Source organism: Gymnodraco acuticeps, unplaced genomic scaffold, assembly GCF_902827175.1.
Source record: "Gymnodraco acuticeps unplaced genomic scaffold, fGymAcu1.1, whole genome shotgun sequence".
Taxonomy (NCBI): domain Eukaryota; kingdom Metazoa; phylum Chordata; class Actinopteri; order Perciformes; family Bathydraconidae; genus Gymnodraco; species Gymnodraco acuticeps.
Genome location: NW_022990159.1, coordinates 113,402 through 128,020, shown reverse-complemented (window position 1 = coordinate 128,020; position 14,619 = coordinate 113,402). Strand labels below are relative to the sequence as shown.

The 14,619-nt window shown below is 47.6% G+C and overlaps 1 protein-coding gene across 1 annotated transcript in view; it reads right to left on the bottom strand.

The window, feature by feature from the left end:
• Positions 1-456: 456 nt before the first annotated feature.
• The window catches only part of LOC117546986 (trypsin-like), a 28,146-nt gene continuing 13,983 nt past the window's right edge, over positions 457-14,619 (bottom strand). Inside the window, exons 4-6 of the mRNA XM_034217439.1 lie at positions 10,757-10,895; positions 6,969-7,217; positions 457-696 (exon numbers count right to left, since the gene is read on the bottom strand). Of these exons, the coding sequence (XP_034073330.1) occupies positions 541-696; positions 6,969-7,217; positions 10,757-10,895 (544 nt within the window). The 3' untranslated portion in view covers positions 457-540. The remainder of the gene's footprint in view (positions 697-6,968; positions 7,218-10,756; positions 10,896-14,619) is intronic.

Sequence of the window (14,619 nt, the reverse complement as noted above, 5' to 3'; positions counted from 1 at the left end):
CTGAGTCAATACACTAGTTGAATACATGTGTCTCATTATTATTGAATTGATATCAGATGCAAAAGAAAAAACACAAACACAATATTAGCCATTTTAAAACCAATATCAGTCCACCACTATTTATTTCTTCATCTCATTTCTCCATAAGAACATTGAATGAAAACCCATTAATTGTAATAAATACAGGTCTAATCTGTAAGAGACGGATAACCATGGCTCTACGCTCCACAGTGTGGAGTTACTAATGTAATAAACCCTCAGGAAGTCCAGAAGCATGTGATAAGGCGTTTCCACAGAGCGAGTGTAGCATGGTGTGTGTAGCATGGTGTGTGTAGCATGGTGAGTGCAGCATGGTGTGTGTGTAGCATGGTGTGTGTAGCATGGTGAGTGTAGCATGGTGTGTGTAGCATGGTGTGTGCAGCATGGTGTGTGTAGCATGGTGTGTGTAGCATGGTGTGTGTAGCATGGTGTGTGTAGCATGGTGTGTGCAGCATGGTGTGTGTAGCATGGTGTGTGTAGCATGGTGTGTGCAGCGTGTCTTCATGGAGAGAACGTAGCGATGACCCTCTGGATCCAGCCCACGTAGTTCCTCACTTTGGTGTAGACCCCGGGGAAGTAGGGGTTAGCGCAGCTGATTCCCCAGGACACAATGCCCTCCAGCTGCCCGTCACAGATCAGAGGCCCCCCGGAGTCCCCCTGAGGGCACAGAGAGACGCCTTCATGCTGCTGTGTACTTCTACTGCACTACAGAGGTCCATGGTGTACTTCTACTGCACTACAGAGGTCCATGGTGTACTTCTACTGCACTACAGAGGTACACGGTGTACTTCTCATGCACTACATAGGTACATGGTGTACTTCTACTGCACTACAGTTCAGAGGTACATGGTGTACTTCTACACCTCTACAGTTCAGAGGTACATGGTGTACTTCTACTCCTCTACAGTTCAGAGGCACATGCTGTACTTCTACTCCACTACCGTTTAGAGGTACATGGTGTACTTCTACACCTCTACAGTTCAGAGGTACATGGTGTACTTCTACTCCACTACAGTTCAGAGGTAAACTGTGTACTTCTACTGCACTACAGAGGTACTGTGTACTTCTACTCCACTGCAGTTCAGAGGTACATGGTGTATTTCTACTGCACTACAGTTCAGAGGTACATGGTGTACTTCTTCTCCTCTACAGTTCAGAGGTAAATGGTGTACTTCTACTGCTCTACAGTTCAGAGGTACATGGTGTACTTCTACCCCAGTACAGTTCAGAGGTACATGGTGTACTTCTTCTCCTCTACAGTTCAGAGGTACATGGTGTACTTCTACTCCACTACAGTTCAGAGGTACATGGTGTACTTCTACTCCTCTACAGTTCAGAGGTACATGGTGTACTTCTTCTCCTCTACAGTTCAGAGGTACATGGTGTACTTCTACTCCACTACAGTTCAGAGGTACATGGTGTACTTCTACTCCTCTACAGTTCAGAGGTACATGGTGTACTTCTACTCCTCTACAGTTCAGAGGTACATGGTGTACTTCTACTGCTCTACAGTTCAGAGGTACATGGTGTACTTCTACTCCTCTACAGTTCAGAGGTTCATGGTGTACTTCTACTCCACTACAGTTCAGAGGTACATGGTGTACTTCTACTCCACTACAGTTCAGAGGTACATGGTGTACCTTTAGTTACTTCACAGATGTGGATGAATGATGTGAAATCTAATCAAGTGTTGAATCAGACTTTAGTTCCACCTGGAGTAAATCCACCAGCTACCCTGCAGTATACAAAGCCATTCAAACTAGCTGCACCTTCACCAGCTTTGAGAACACTTTCATGATCAATCATTAGAAAACATATCATATATATTATTCTGAAATGGATCAATCTGCACAACGACTACTTTTACTGTCGCTACTTTCACTATATTTTGAAGATAATACTTTTCTACTTTCACTTGAGGAACATTTTGAATGCAGGATTTTTACTGTAACAGAGTATTCCTACACTCTGCTACTTCTACTTTTACTCAAGTACCATATCTGAGTACTTCTACTTTACTCAAGTACAAGATCTGAGTACTTCTACTTTTAATTTGATATTTAACGCATGCCTCTTCACTTTGGCTGTACTTTAGAGTAAACTGACTCTGGATTAGTCTGTTGCACTGGGTCAGCGCCATGCAGAGGTGGGAAGTAGTGGAGTACAAATACTCATTTACTGTACTTTAGTACATTTCTCTGGTATTAGTACTTTAATCCACTTCTTATTTTTTTTCTGACGACTTTTTACTTTGACTTCTTAAACTTCTTACATGTTGAACACAAATACCTGTACTTTCTACTTCTTACATTTTGAACTCAAATACCTATACTTTCTACTTCTTACATGTTGAACACAAATACCTGTACTTTCTACTTCTCACATGTTGAACTCAAATACCTGTACTTTCTACTTCTTACATTTTGAACTCAAATACCTGTACTTTCTACTTCTTACATGTTGAACACAAATACCTGTACTTTCTACTTCTTACATGTTGAACTCAAATACCTGTACTTTCTACTTCTTACATTTTGAACTCAAATACCTGTACTTTCTACTTCTTACATGTTGAACTCAAATACCTGTACTTTCTACTTCCTACATGTTGAACACAAATACCTGTACTTTCTACTTCTCACATGTTGAACACAAATACCTGTACTTTCTACTTCTTACATGTTGAACTCAAATACCTGTACTTTCTACTTCTTACATGTTGAACACAAATACCTGTACTTTCTACTTCTTACATGTTGAACTCAAATACCTGTACTTTCTACTTCTTACATGTTGAACTCAAATACCTGTACTTTCTACTTCTTACATGTTGAACACAAATACCTGTACTTTCTACTTCTTACATGTTGAACTCAAATACCTGTACTTTCTACTTCTTACATGTTGAACACAAATACCTGTACTTTCTACTTCTCACATGTTGAACACAAATACCTGTACTTTCTACTTCTTACATGTTGAACTCAAATACCTGTACTTTCTACTTCTTACATGTTGAACACAAATACCTGTACTTTCTACTTCTTACATGTTGAACTCAAATACCTGTACTTTCTACTTCTTACATGTTGAACTCAAATACCTGTACTTTCTACTTCTTACATGTTGAACTCAAATACCTGTACTTTCTACTTCTTACATGTTGAACACAAATACCTGTACTTTCTACTTCTTACATGTTGAACTCAAATACCTGTACTTTCTACTTCTTACATGTTGAACTCAAATACCTGTACTTTCTACTTCTTACATGTTGAACTCAAATACCTGTACTTTCTACTTCTTACATGTTGAACTCAAATACCTGTACTTTCTACTTCTTACATGTTGAACTCAAATACCTGTACTTCTACTTCTCACATGTTGAACACAAATACCTGTACTTTCTACTTCTTACATGTTGAACTCAAATACCTGTACTTTCTACTTCTTACATGTTGAACTCAAATACCTGTACTTTCTACTTCTTACATGTTGAACTCAAATACCTGTACTTTCTACTTCTTACATGTTGAACTCAAATACCTGTACTTTCTACTTCTCACATGTTGAACACAAATACCTGTACTTTCTACTTCTTACATGTTGAACTCAAATACCTGTACTTTCTACTTCTTACATGTTGAACACTAATACCTGTACTTTCTACTTCTTACATGTTGAACTCAAATACCTGTACTTTCTACTTCTTACATGTTGAACTCAAATACCTGTACTTTCTACTTCTCACATGTTGAACACTAATACCTGTACTTTCTACTTCTCACATGTTGAACACAAATACCTGTACTTTCTACTTCTTACATGTTGAACACTACTACCTACATGATATCCTATTGCAAAGACTAGAGCACTTAGTTGGCATACAGGGAACTGCTTTAGACTGGTTTAGGTCCTATCTATCTGAACGCTCTCAGTTTGTACGTGTCAATGATGAATCTTCCATGCAAACCAAAGTTAGCCATGGAGTGCCACAGGGCTCAGTGCTCGGACCTATTTTGTTCACATTATATATGCTTCCGTTAGGCAATATTATAAGGAATCATTCTGTACATTTTCATTGTTATGCGGATGATATTCAACTATATTTATCAATCAAGCCTGATGAAATTAATCATCTAAATAAAATTCAAGACTGCCTTAAGGACTTAAAAACGTGGATGACCTTAAACTTTTTGATGTTAAACACGACCAAAACTGAAGTTATTGTACTTGGCCCGAAGAATCTACGAAACAAATTATCTAAGGATATACTAACTATGGATGGCATTAATTTGGCCTCCAGTGAGACTGTAAGGAATCTTGGTGTTATATTTGATCAGGATTTATCCTTTAACGCCCACATAAAATCAATTTCAAGGACCGCCTACTTCAGCGCCTTTCCTCTCAAGGGCCATTTCAATTTTTTCAACATCCTCCGAGGGCCGTACAAATGATTGACCTCTGCTTAAAAAAACTAAAATCACAGCCCATTCATTTGGCCTTTCTTTCATGCTGTGCAAAGAAAAAGCAACCTCCAGATATCTTACCATGATGATGCATACACGTGCACGGTTGTGGCGTGACCACCAAAACAGAAAGATATGGACACAAGATGTGTGCAAATGTATTTAGTTTCCTATCCATGTGAACATGATTTAAGTGGTGGGGGGGACCTAACCTCCTCTAGGGGGGTCCGGGGGGTATGCTCCCCCGGGAAGATTATTTTTTAAATGTTGAATTTAAAAGCATCAATCTGGTGCACTTTGAGAGCAACATTAAGAGATCTCTGGATACATCTCAGACACCCAGATGAAACAGAATTTAGATTTACTTTTTCTTTATGGACATTTTACAAATCACTCTCCTTTCAAACTGTATTCTTGTTTATTAATAACAACTTTTTTTTTACTGTCATATAGTATTTTATACCTGTTTACTTTATTATCTTGTTTTTTGATAACTATAATGATCATATAAAGATGTGCCTTAACCTCACTGGTTGTAGAAAAAGCTTCTTATATCCGTTAGCATAGCTAGCTAACCAGATGCTAATAACAACAAAGTTATTGACTGTATGATCAGTATGACAGATGAACAGATCGCCACTGGGCTTTCAGCTAAAGACACAGCCACGCAGGAACTGCAGCATGTGTACGGCTCCTTATGGATACTGCAATTTGTGGAAGTGCAGGAGCGGCGTTCTGGTGCTCTCCGTCAGAACTGCACCCCTGTCAGACGAGACATATACCACGTGATGACACGTTGGGCTCGTGTTGTGTTCAAGGACCCTGACCTTGGCCAGGAAAAACAGGCACTCGCTTGTTTAATTTTTTTGCGGTCTAGATTTCTTTCATTTTTTTATTTTTTGCGTGTGTGTATAAATCACCTCGAGGGCCGTAAATGGTCTTGCGGGCCGTGGGCCGGAAGTTCCCCATCCCTGGCCTACTTCCATTTACGTAATATTGCAAAAATCAGGCATATCTTGCCTCAAAACGATGCAGAGAAACTAGTCCATGCATTTGTTACTTCAAGGCTGGATTATTGTAACTCTTTATTATCAGGGTGTACCAAGAAGTCAGTCAAGTCGCTTCAGCTGATTCAAAATGCTGCGGCTCGTGTACTAACCAGAGTTAGGAAAAGGGACCACATTACTCCTGTTCTGGCTGCCTTACACTGGCTCCCTATAGAACACGGATATAATTTAAAATTCTTCTTCTCGCCTACAAAGCCCTTAATGGGCAGGCGCCATCTTACCTTAAAGAACTCATTATACCCTACTGTCCTACTAGGGCATTGCGTTCCAAGAATGCAGGGTTGTTGGTTGTTCCTAGAGTCTCTAGAAGTACAATGGGAGCCAGAGCCTTTTCTTATCAAGCTCCACATTTGTGGAATCAGCTTCCAGTTTGTGTTCGGGCGGCAGACACCCTATCCGTTTTTAAGAGTGCGCTTAAGACCTTCCTTTTTGATAAAGCTTATAGTTAGGGCTGATTAGATTCAGCCCCTAGTTTTGCTGATATAGGCTTAGTTTGTCAGGGGACATCTTACTTCTTCCTTCTCTCTGTCTATACATGTGTACTCTCATGTTCCGATTAACCCAGCTTCCCCAAATGTCTTTCTTTTTGGTGTCTATATACGCCGGGATCTGGAGTCATGGATGATCCTGCACTCCTCTGTCCTGGATCGCGAGCCCTGGATCTTGAGTCGTGGCTGTGGTCCTGGATCATAGGTCCTGGATGGATATCCTCGTGGATTCATCTTCCTATTACACATGCATTTCCAAACATTTGGACTACCTATGTTGCAAATGTATTATCTTTTCAATTTACACACGGCATCTATTGCACGTCTGTCCGTCCTGGGAGAGGGATCCCTCCTCTGTTGCTCTCCCTGAGGTTTCTCCCATGTTCCCTTTAAACTGTGGGTTTTCTTTGGAAGTTTTTCCTTGTACGATGTGAGGGTCTGAGGACAGAGGGTCTAAGGACAGAGGGTCTAAGGACAGAGGGTCTAAGGACAGAGGGTCTGAGGACAGAGGGTCTAAGGACAGAGGGTGTCGTATTGTCATACTGATATTCTGTACAGACTGTGAAGTCCACTGAGACAAATGTAACATTTGTGATATTGGGATATAAATAAACATTGATTGATTGCTTGATAAAACAGCTGCTAGTTATGGGTCCTTTTTACTGAAGTACACTTCAAAGCCCTCTTTACTTTTACTTGAGTAAAGAAGTTTAGTCAGTACTTCTACTTTTACCAGAGTATTTTTAAACACGAGTATCTGTACTTCTACTTGAGTAAAGGATGTACTTTTGCCATCTCTGCGTCAGGGTCTTGATCCCCATGTCGGGTTCTGTTTTCCGTAACAAAGCCTCGCAGCAAATGGTCCCTTACTCACGTGATAAAGTGTGCTAGAAACAGAACGGTACCTGGCAGGAGTCCTTCCCGCCGTAGGGGGAGCCGGCACACAGCATGTTGTCGCTGATCCTCCCCCAGTAGTAATATCTGCAGTAATTGATCATCTGCACGTCCACAGAGCGCAGCACCGGAGACAGGGAGTAGCTGTAGATCTGCGTCACCCCCCAGCCGCTCACCGTGCACGAGCTGCCCGAGGGGTCCGAGGGGTCCGCCAGCACCGTCGGCTGGACGTAGGAGTTCAGCACCGCCTGCCGGCTCAGCTGGAACCAGGAGAGGAGGGTTATCTTAACATTTAGAGATCACACAGAGAATGCTGCTGCAGGCAGGAACCCACTCCTCACATCTGACAGGAGCCAGAGAGTGAGTGCACGTGACAGGAGCCAGTGCACGTGACAGGAGCCAGAGAGCTAGTGCACGTGACAGGAGCCAGAGAGCTAGTGCACGTGACAGGAGCCAGAGAGTTAGTGCACGTGACAGGAGCCAGAGAGCTAGTGCACGTGACAGGAGCCAGAGAGCTAGTGCACGTGACAGGAGCCAGAGAGTTAGTGCACGTGACAGGAGCCAGAGAGCTAGTGCACGTGACAGGAGCCAGAGAGCTAGTGCACGTGACAGGAGCCAGAGAGCTAGTGCACGTGACAGGAGCCAGAGAGCTAGTGCACGTGACAGGAGCCAGAGAGCTAGTGCACGTGACAGGAGACAGAGAGTTAGTGCACGTGACAGGAGCCAGAGAGTGAGTGCACGTGACAGGAGACAGAGAGTTAGTGCACGTGACAGGAGCCAGAGAGTGAGTGCACGTGACAGGAGACAGAGAGTTAGTGCACGTGACAGGAGCCAGAGAGTGAGTGCACGTGACAGGAGCCAGAGAGTGAGTGCACGTGACAGGAGCCAGTGCACGTGACAGGAGCCAGAGAGTGAGTGCACGTGACAGGAGACAGAGAGTTAGTGCACGTGACAGGAGCCAGAGAGTGAGTGCACGTGACAGGAGCCAGTGCACGTGACAGGAGCCAGAGAGCTAGTGCACGTGACAGGAGCCAGAGAGCTAGTGCACGTGACAGGAGCCAGAGAGCTAGTGTACGTGACAGGAGCCAGAGAGTGAGTGCAAGTGACAGGAGACAGAGAGTGAGTGCACGTGACAGGAGACAGAGAGTTAGTGCACGTGACAGGAGCCAGAGAGTGAGTGCACGTGACAGGAGCCAGAGAGTTAGTGCACGTGACAGGAGCCAGAGAGTGAGTGCACGTGACAGGAGCCAGAGAGCTAGTGCACGTGACAGGAGCCAGAGAGTGAGTGCAAGTGACAGGAGCCAGAGAGTTAGTGCACGTGACAGGAGACAGAGAGTGAGTGCACGTGACAGGAGACAGAGAGTTAGTGCACGTGACAGGAGCCAGAGAGTGAGTGCACGTGACAGGAGCCAGAGAGTTAGTGCACGTGACAGGAGCCAGAGAGTGAGTGCAAGTGACAGGAGCCAGAGAGTGAGTGCACGTGACAGGAGACAGAGAGTTAGTGCACGTGACAGGAGCCAGAGAGTGAGTGCACGTGACAGGAGACAGAGAGTGAGTGCACGTGACAGGAGACAGAGAGTTAGTGCACGTGACAGGAGCCAGAGAGTGAGTGCACGTGACAGGAGCCAGATAGTTAGTGCACGTGACAGGAGCCAGAGAGTGAGTGCACGTGACAGGAGACAGAGAGTTAGTGCACGTGACAGGAGCCAGAGAGTGAGTTCACGTGACAGGAGCCAGTGCACGTGACAGGAGCCAGAGAGCTAGTGCACGTGACAGGAGCCAGAGAGTTAGTGCACGTGACAGGAGCCAGTGCACGTGACAGGAGCCAGAGAGCTAGTGCACGTGACAGGAGCCAGAGAGTTAGTGCACGTGAGAGGAGCCAGAGAGTGAGTGCACGTGACAGGAGCCAGTGCACGTGACAGGAGCCAGAGAGTGAGTGCACGTGACAGGAGCCAGAGAGTTAGTGCACGTGACAGGAGCCAGAGAGTGAGTGCACGTGACAGGAGACAGAGAGTTAGTGCACGTGACAGGAGCCAGAGAGTGAGTGCACGTGACAGGAGCCAGAGAGCTAGTGCACGTGAGAGGAGCCAGAGAGCTAGTGCACGTGACAGGAGCCAGAGAGTTAGTGCACGTGACAGGAGCCAAAGAGTGAGTGCACGTGACAGGAGCCAGAGAGTTAGTGCACGTGACAGGAGCCAAATAGTTAGTGCACGTGACAGGAGCCAGAGAGTTAGTGCACGTGACAGGAGCCAGTGCACGTGACAGGAGCCAGAGAGTTAGTGCACGTGACAGGAGCCAGAGATTTAGTGCACGTAACAAGAGCCAGAGAGTGAGTGCACGTGACAGGAGCCAGAGAGTGAGTGCACGTGACAGGAGCCAGTGCACATGAAAGGAGCCAGAGAGCAGTGCACGTGACAGGAGCCAGAGAGTGAGTGCACGTGACAGGAGCAAGAGCACGTGACAGGAGCCAGAGAGTTAGTGCACGTGACAGGAGTCAGTGCACGTGACAGTAGCCAGAGAGCAGTGCACGTGACAGGAGCCAGAGAGTTAGTGCACGTGACAGGAGCCAGAGAGTGAGTGCACGTGACAGGAGCCAGTGCACGTGACAGGAGCCAGAGAGCTAGTGCACGTGACAGGAGCCAGAGAGTTAGTGCACGTGAGAGGAGCCAGAGAGTGAGTGCACGTGACAGGAGCCAGTGCACGTGACAGGAGCCAGAGAGTGAGTGCACGTGACAGGAGCCAGAGAGTTAGTGCACGTGACAGGAGCCAGAGAGTGAGTGCACGTGACAGGAGACAGAGAGTTAGTGCACGTGACAGGAGCCAGAGAGTGAGTGCACGTGACAGGAGCCAGAGAGCTAGTGCACGTGAGAGGAGCCAGAGAGCTAGTGCACGTGACAGGAGCCAGAGAGTTAGTGCACGTGACAGGAGCCAAAGAGTGAGTGCACGTGACAGGAGCCAGAGAGTTAGTGCACGTGACAGGAGCCAAATAGTTAGTGCACGTGACAGGAGCCAGAGAGTTAGTGCACGTGACAGGAGCCAGTGCACGTGACAGGAGCCAGAGAGTTAGTGCACGTGACAGGAGCCAGAGATTTAGTGCACGTAACAAGAGCCAGAGAGTGAGTGCACGTGACAGGAGCCAGAGAGTGAGTGCACGTGACAGGAGCCAGTGCACATGAAAGGAGCCAGAGAGCAGTGCACGTGACAGGAGCCAGAGAGTGAGTGCACGTGACAGGAGCAAGAGCACGTGACAGGAGCCAGAGAGTTAGTGCACGTGACAGGAGTCAGTGCACGTGACAGTAGCCAGAGAGCAGTGCACGTGACAGGAGCCAGAGAGTTAGTGCACGTGACAGGAGCCAGAGAGTGAGTGCACGTGACAGGAGCAAGAGCACGTGACAGGAGCCAGAGAGTTAGTGCACGTGACAGGAGTCAGTGCACGTGACAGTAGCCAGAGAGCAGTGCACGTGACAGGAGCCAGAGAGTTAGTGCACGTGACATGAGCCAGAGAGTATGGCAAATAGAAAGGGCCGTGCGTGTGACGGGTCAAAGGTTAGTGCATGGATAAAAATGAGATGTGCACGTGACAGGAGCCATGCATGTGACGGGCCAGAAAGTGCACGAGGGTGAGAGAGGCAGTGCACGTGACAGAAGCCAGATAATTAGTGCACGGAGAGAGGGGAGCCGTGCATGTGACAGTACGTTCCTTAAATCAGGTAATAGTTGTCAGTAGAGTGCGATAGGGTTAAACATTTGATCATGTCTTTGTGTTGTGGGCGAAGAGCTGGACTTTAGCGCCGCTCACCTTGAGCAGCATGATGTCGTTGTCGAACGTCCGGTAGTTGAATCCGTGGAGATGAATCTGCGAGACGTTAAAAACCTGCTCAAACCCTTCCACTGCGTTCAGGTTGTGTTCGCTCAGGACGACCTGGATCAGCCCGCTCCTGCACACACAGCAACTCACCTGATATTACCCAGGTCACTCTGATTCTACGTATCCTCCACAGCAGCTCTTCTGTCAGGAGAAAGAAAGCCTCTAAAGCAGGGGTGGCCAACCAGTCAGAGGTTAAGAGCCAAATGTGTTCTATGTTACTGCAAAGAGCCACATCAAACACACTGATACCGCTTGTTTCAGTTTTTTGTTTTCTGGAGACAAGATTTCAACCACGTCACTAATGCATCTTTGTGGCATTGATATATATATTTTAAATCCTCTGGAGCAGAGAGAGGAGCTGTGGATTATTGATTAATGCATCAGTGTTTCTTAGGGTCAAAAACACTAAACTCACAACTTAAAATGACATGGTGATATATGATATATATATGATATATGATATATGGTCATGGTGATATCTGTCGTTTGAATATTTGACCCGAAAGGTATCCTATTATACTATTTGTAACTCTCAGATATATATAAAGACATGTCTCTGAAGTGTCCTGCTCCAAACCCCAAACAGGTCCTTGTAGCCCCCCCCCCTCTCTTCCAGCTGTTACTAAGGACATGTCTCTGAAGTGTCCTGCTCCAAACCCCAAACAGATCCTTGTAGCCCCCCCCCTCTCTTCCAGCTGTTACTAAGGACATGTCTCTGAAGTGTCCTGCTCCAAACCCCAAACAGATCCTTGTAGCCCCCCCCTCTCTTCCAGCTGTTACTAAGGACATGTCTCTGAAGTGTCCTGCTCCAAACCCCAAACAGATCCTTGTAGCCCCCCCCCTCTCTTCCAGCTGTTACTAAGGACATGTCTCTGAAGTGTCCTGCTCCAAACCCCAAACAGATCCTTGTAGCCCCCCCCCTCTCTTCCAGCTGTTACTAAGGACATGTCTCTGAAGTGTCCTGCTCCAAACCCCAAACAGATCCTTGTAGCCCCCCCCCCTCTCTTCCAGCTGTTACTAAGGACATGTCTCTGAAGTGTCCTGCTCCAAACCCCAAACAGATCCTTGTAGCCCCCCCCCCTCTCTTCCAGCTGTTACTAAGGACATGTCTCTGAAGTGTCCTGCTCCAAACCCCAAACAGATCCTTGTAGCCCCCCCCCCTCTCTTCCAGCTGTTACTAAGGACATGTCTCTGAAGTGTCCTGCTCCAAACCCCAAACAGATCCTTGTAGCCCCCCCCCCTCTCTTCCAGCTGTTACTAAGGACATGTCTCTGAAGTGTCCTGCTCCAAACCCCAAACAGATCCTTGTAGCCCCCCCCCTCTCTTCCAGCTGTTACTAAGGACATGTCTCTGAAGTGTCCTGCTCCAAACCCCAAACAGATCCTTGTAGCCCCCCCCCCTCTCTTCCAGCTGTTACTAAGGACATGTCTCTGAAGTGTCCTGCTCCAAACCCCAAACAGGTCCTTGTAGCCCCCCCCCTCTCTTCCAGCTGTTACTAAGGACATGTCTCTGAAGTGTCCTGCTCCAAACCCCAAACAGAGTCCTTGTAGCCCCCCCCCCTCTCTTCCAGCTGTTACTAAGGACATGTCTCTGAAGTGTCCTGCTCCAAACCCCAAACAGGTCCTTGTAGCCCCCCCCCCTCTCTTCCAGCTGTTACTAAGGACATGTCTCTGAAGTGTCCTGCTCCAAACCCCAACAGATCCTTGTAGCCCCCCCCCCTCTCTTCCAGCTGTTACTAAGGACATGTCTCTGAAGTGTCCTGCTCCAAACCCCAAACAGGTCCTTGTAGCCCCCCCCTCTCTTCCAGCTGTTACTAAGGACATGTCTCTGAAGTGTCCTGCTCCAAACCCCAACAGGTCCTTGTAGCCCCCCCCCCCTCTCTTCCAGCTGTTACTAAGGACATGTCTCTGAAGTGTCCTGCTCCAAAACCCCAAACAGGTCCTTGTAGCCCCCCCCCCTCTCTTCCAGCTGTTACTAAGGACATGTCTCTGAAGTGTCCTGCTCCAAACCCCAAACAGGTCCTTGTAGCCCCCCCCCCTCTCTTCCAGCTGTTACTAAGGACATGTCTCTGAAGTGTCCTGCTCCTAACCCCAAACAGATCCTTGTAGCCCCCCCCCTCTCTTCCAGCTGTTACTAAGGACATGTCTCTGAAGTGTCCTGCTCCTAACCCCAAACAGATCCTTGTAGCCCCCCCCCCCCTCTCTTCCAGCTGTTACTAAGGACATGTCTCTGAAGTGTCCTGCTCCAAACCCCAAACAGATCCTTGTAGCCCCCCCCCCTCTCTTCCAGCTGTTACTAAGGACATGTCTCTGAAGTGTCCTGCTCCTAACCCCAAACAGATCCTTGTAGCCCCCCCCCCTCTCTTCCAGCTGTTACTAAGGACATGTCTCTGAAGTGTCCTGCTCCTAACCCCAAACAGATCCTTGTAGCCCCCCCCCCTCTCTTCCAGCTGTTACTAAGGACATGTCTCTGAAGTGTCCTGCTCCAAACCCCAAACAGATCCTTGTAGCCCCCCCCCCCTCTCTTCCAGCTGTTACTAAGGACATGTCTCTGAAGTGTCCTGCTCCAAACCCCAAACAGATCCTTGTAGCCCCCCCCCTCTCTTCCAGCTGTTACTAAGGACATGTCTCTGAAGTGTCCTGCTCCAAACCCCAAACAGATCCTTGTAGCCCCCCCCCCTCTCTCTTCCAGCTGTTACTAAGGACATGTCTCTGAAGTGTCCTGCTCCAAACCCCAAACAGGTCCTTGTAGCCCCCCCCCCTCTCTTCCAGCTGTTACTAAGGACATGTCTCTGAAGTGTCCTGCTCCAAACCCCAAACAGGTCCTTGTAGCCCCCCCCCCTCTCTTCCAGCTGTTACTAAGGACATGTCTCTGAAGTGTCCTGCTCCAAACCCCAAACAGGTCCTTGTAGCCCCCCCCCCTCTCTTCCAGCTGTTACTAAGGACATGTCTCTGAAGTGTCCTGCTCCAAACCCCAAACAGATCCTTGTAGCCCCCCCCCCTCTCTTCCAGCTGTTACTAAGGACATGTCTCTGAAGTGTCCTGCTCCAAACCCCAAACAGATCCTTGTAGCCCCCCCCCCTCTCTTCCAGCTGTTACTAAGGACATGACTCTGAAGTGTCCTGCTCCAAACCCCAAACAGGTCCTTGTAGCCCCCCCCCCCTCTCTTCCAGCTGTTACTAAGGACATGTCTCTGAAGTGTCCTGCTCCAAACCCCAAACAGGTCCTTGTAGCCCCCCCCCCTCTCTTCCAGCTGTTACTAAGGACATGTCTCTGAAGTGTCCTGCTCCAAACCCCAAACAGATCCTTGTAGCCCCCCCCCCCTCTCTTCCAGCTGTTACTAAGGACATGTCTCTGAAGTGTCCTGCTCCAAACCCCAAACAGGTCCTTGTAGCCCCCCCCCCCTCTCTTCCAGCTGTTACTAAGGACATGTCTCTGAAGTGTCCTGCTCCAAACCCCAAACAGATCCTTGTAGCCCCCCCCCCTCTCTTCCAGCTGTTACTAAGGACATGTCTCTGAAGTGTCCTGCTCCAAACCCCAAACAGATCCTTGTAGCCCCCCCCCCCTCTCTTCCAGCTGTTACTAAGGACATGTCTCTGAAGTGTCCTGCTCCAAACCCCAAACAGGTCCTTGTAGCCCCCCCCCCTCTCTTCCAGCTGTTACTAAGGACATGACTCTGAAGTGTCCTGCTCCAAACCCCAAACAGGTCCTTGTAGCCCCCCCCCCTCTCTTCCAGCTGTTACTAAGGACATGTCTCTGAAGTGTCCTGCTCCAAACCCCAAACAGGTCCTTGTA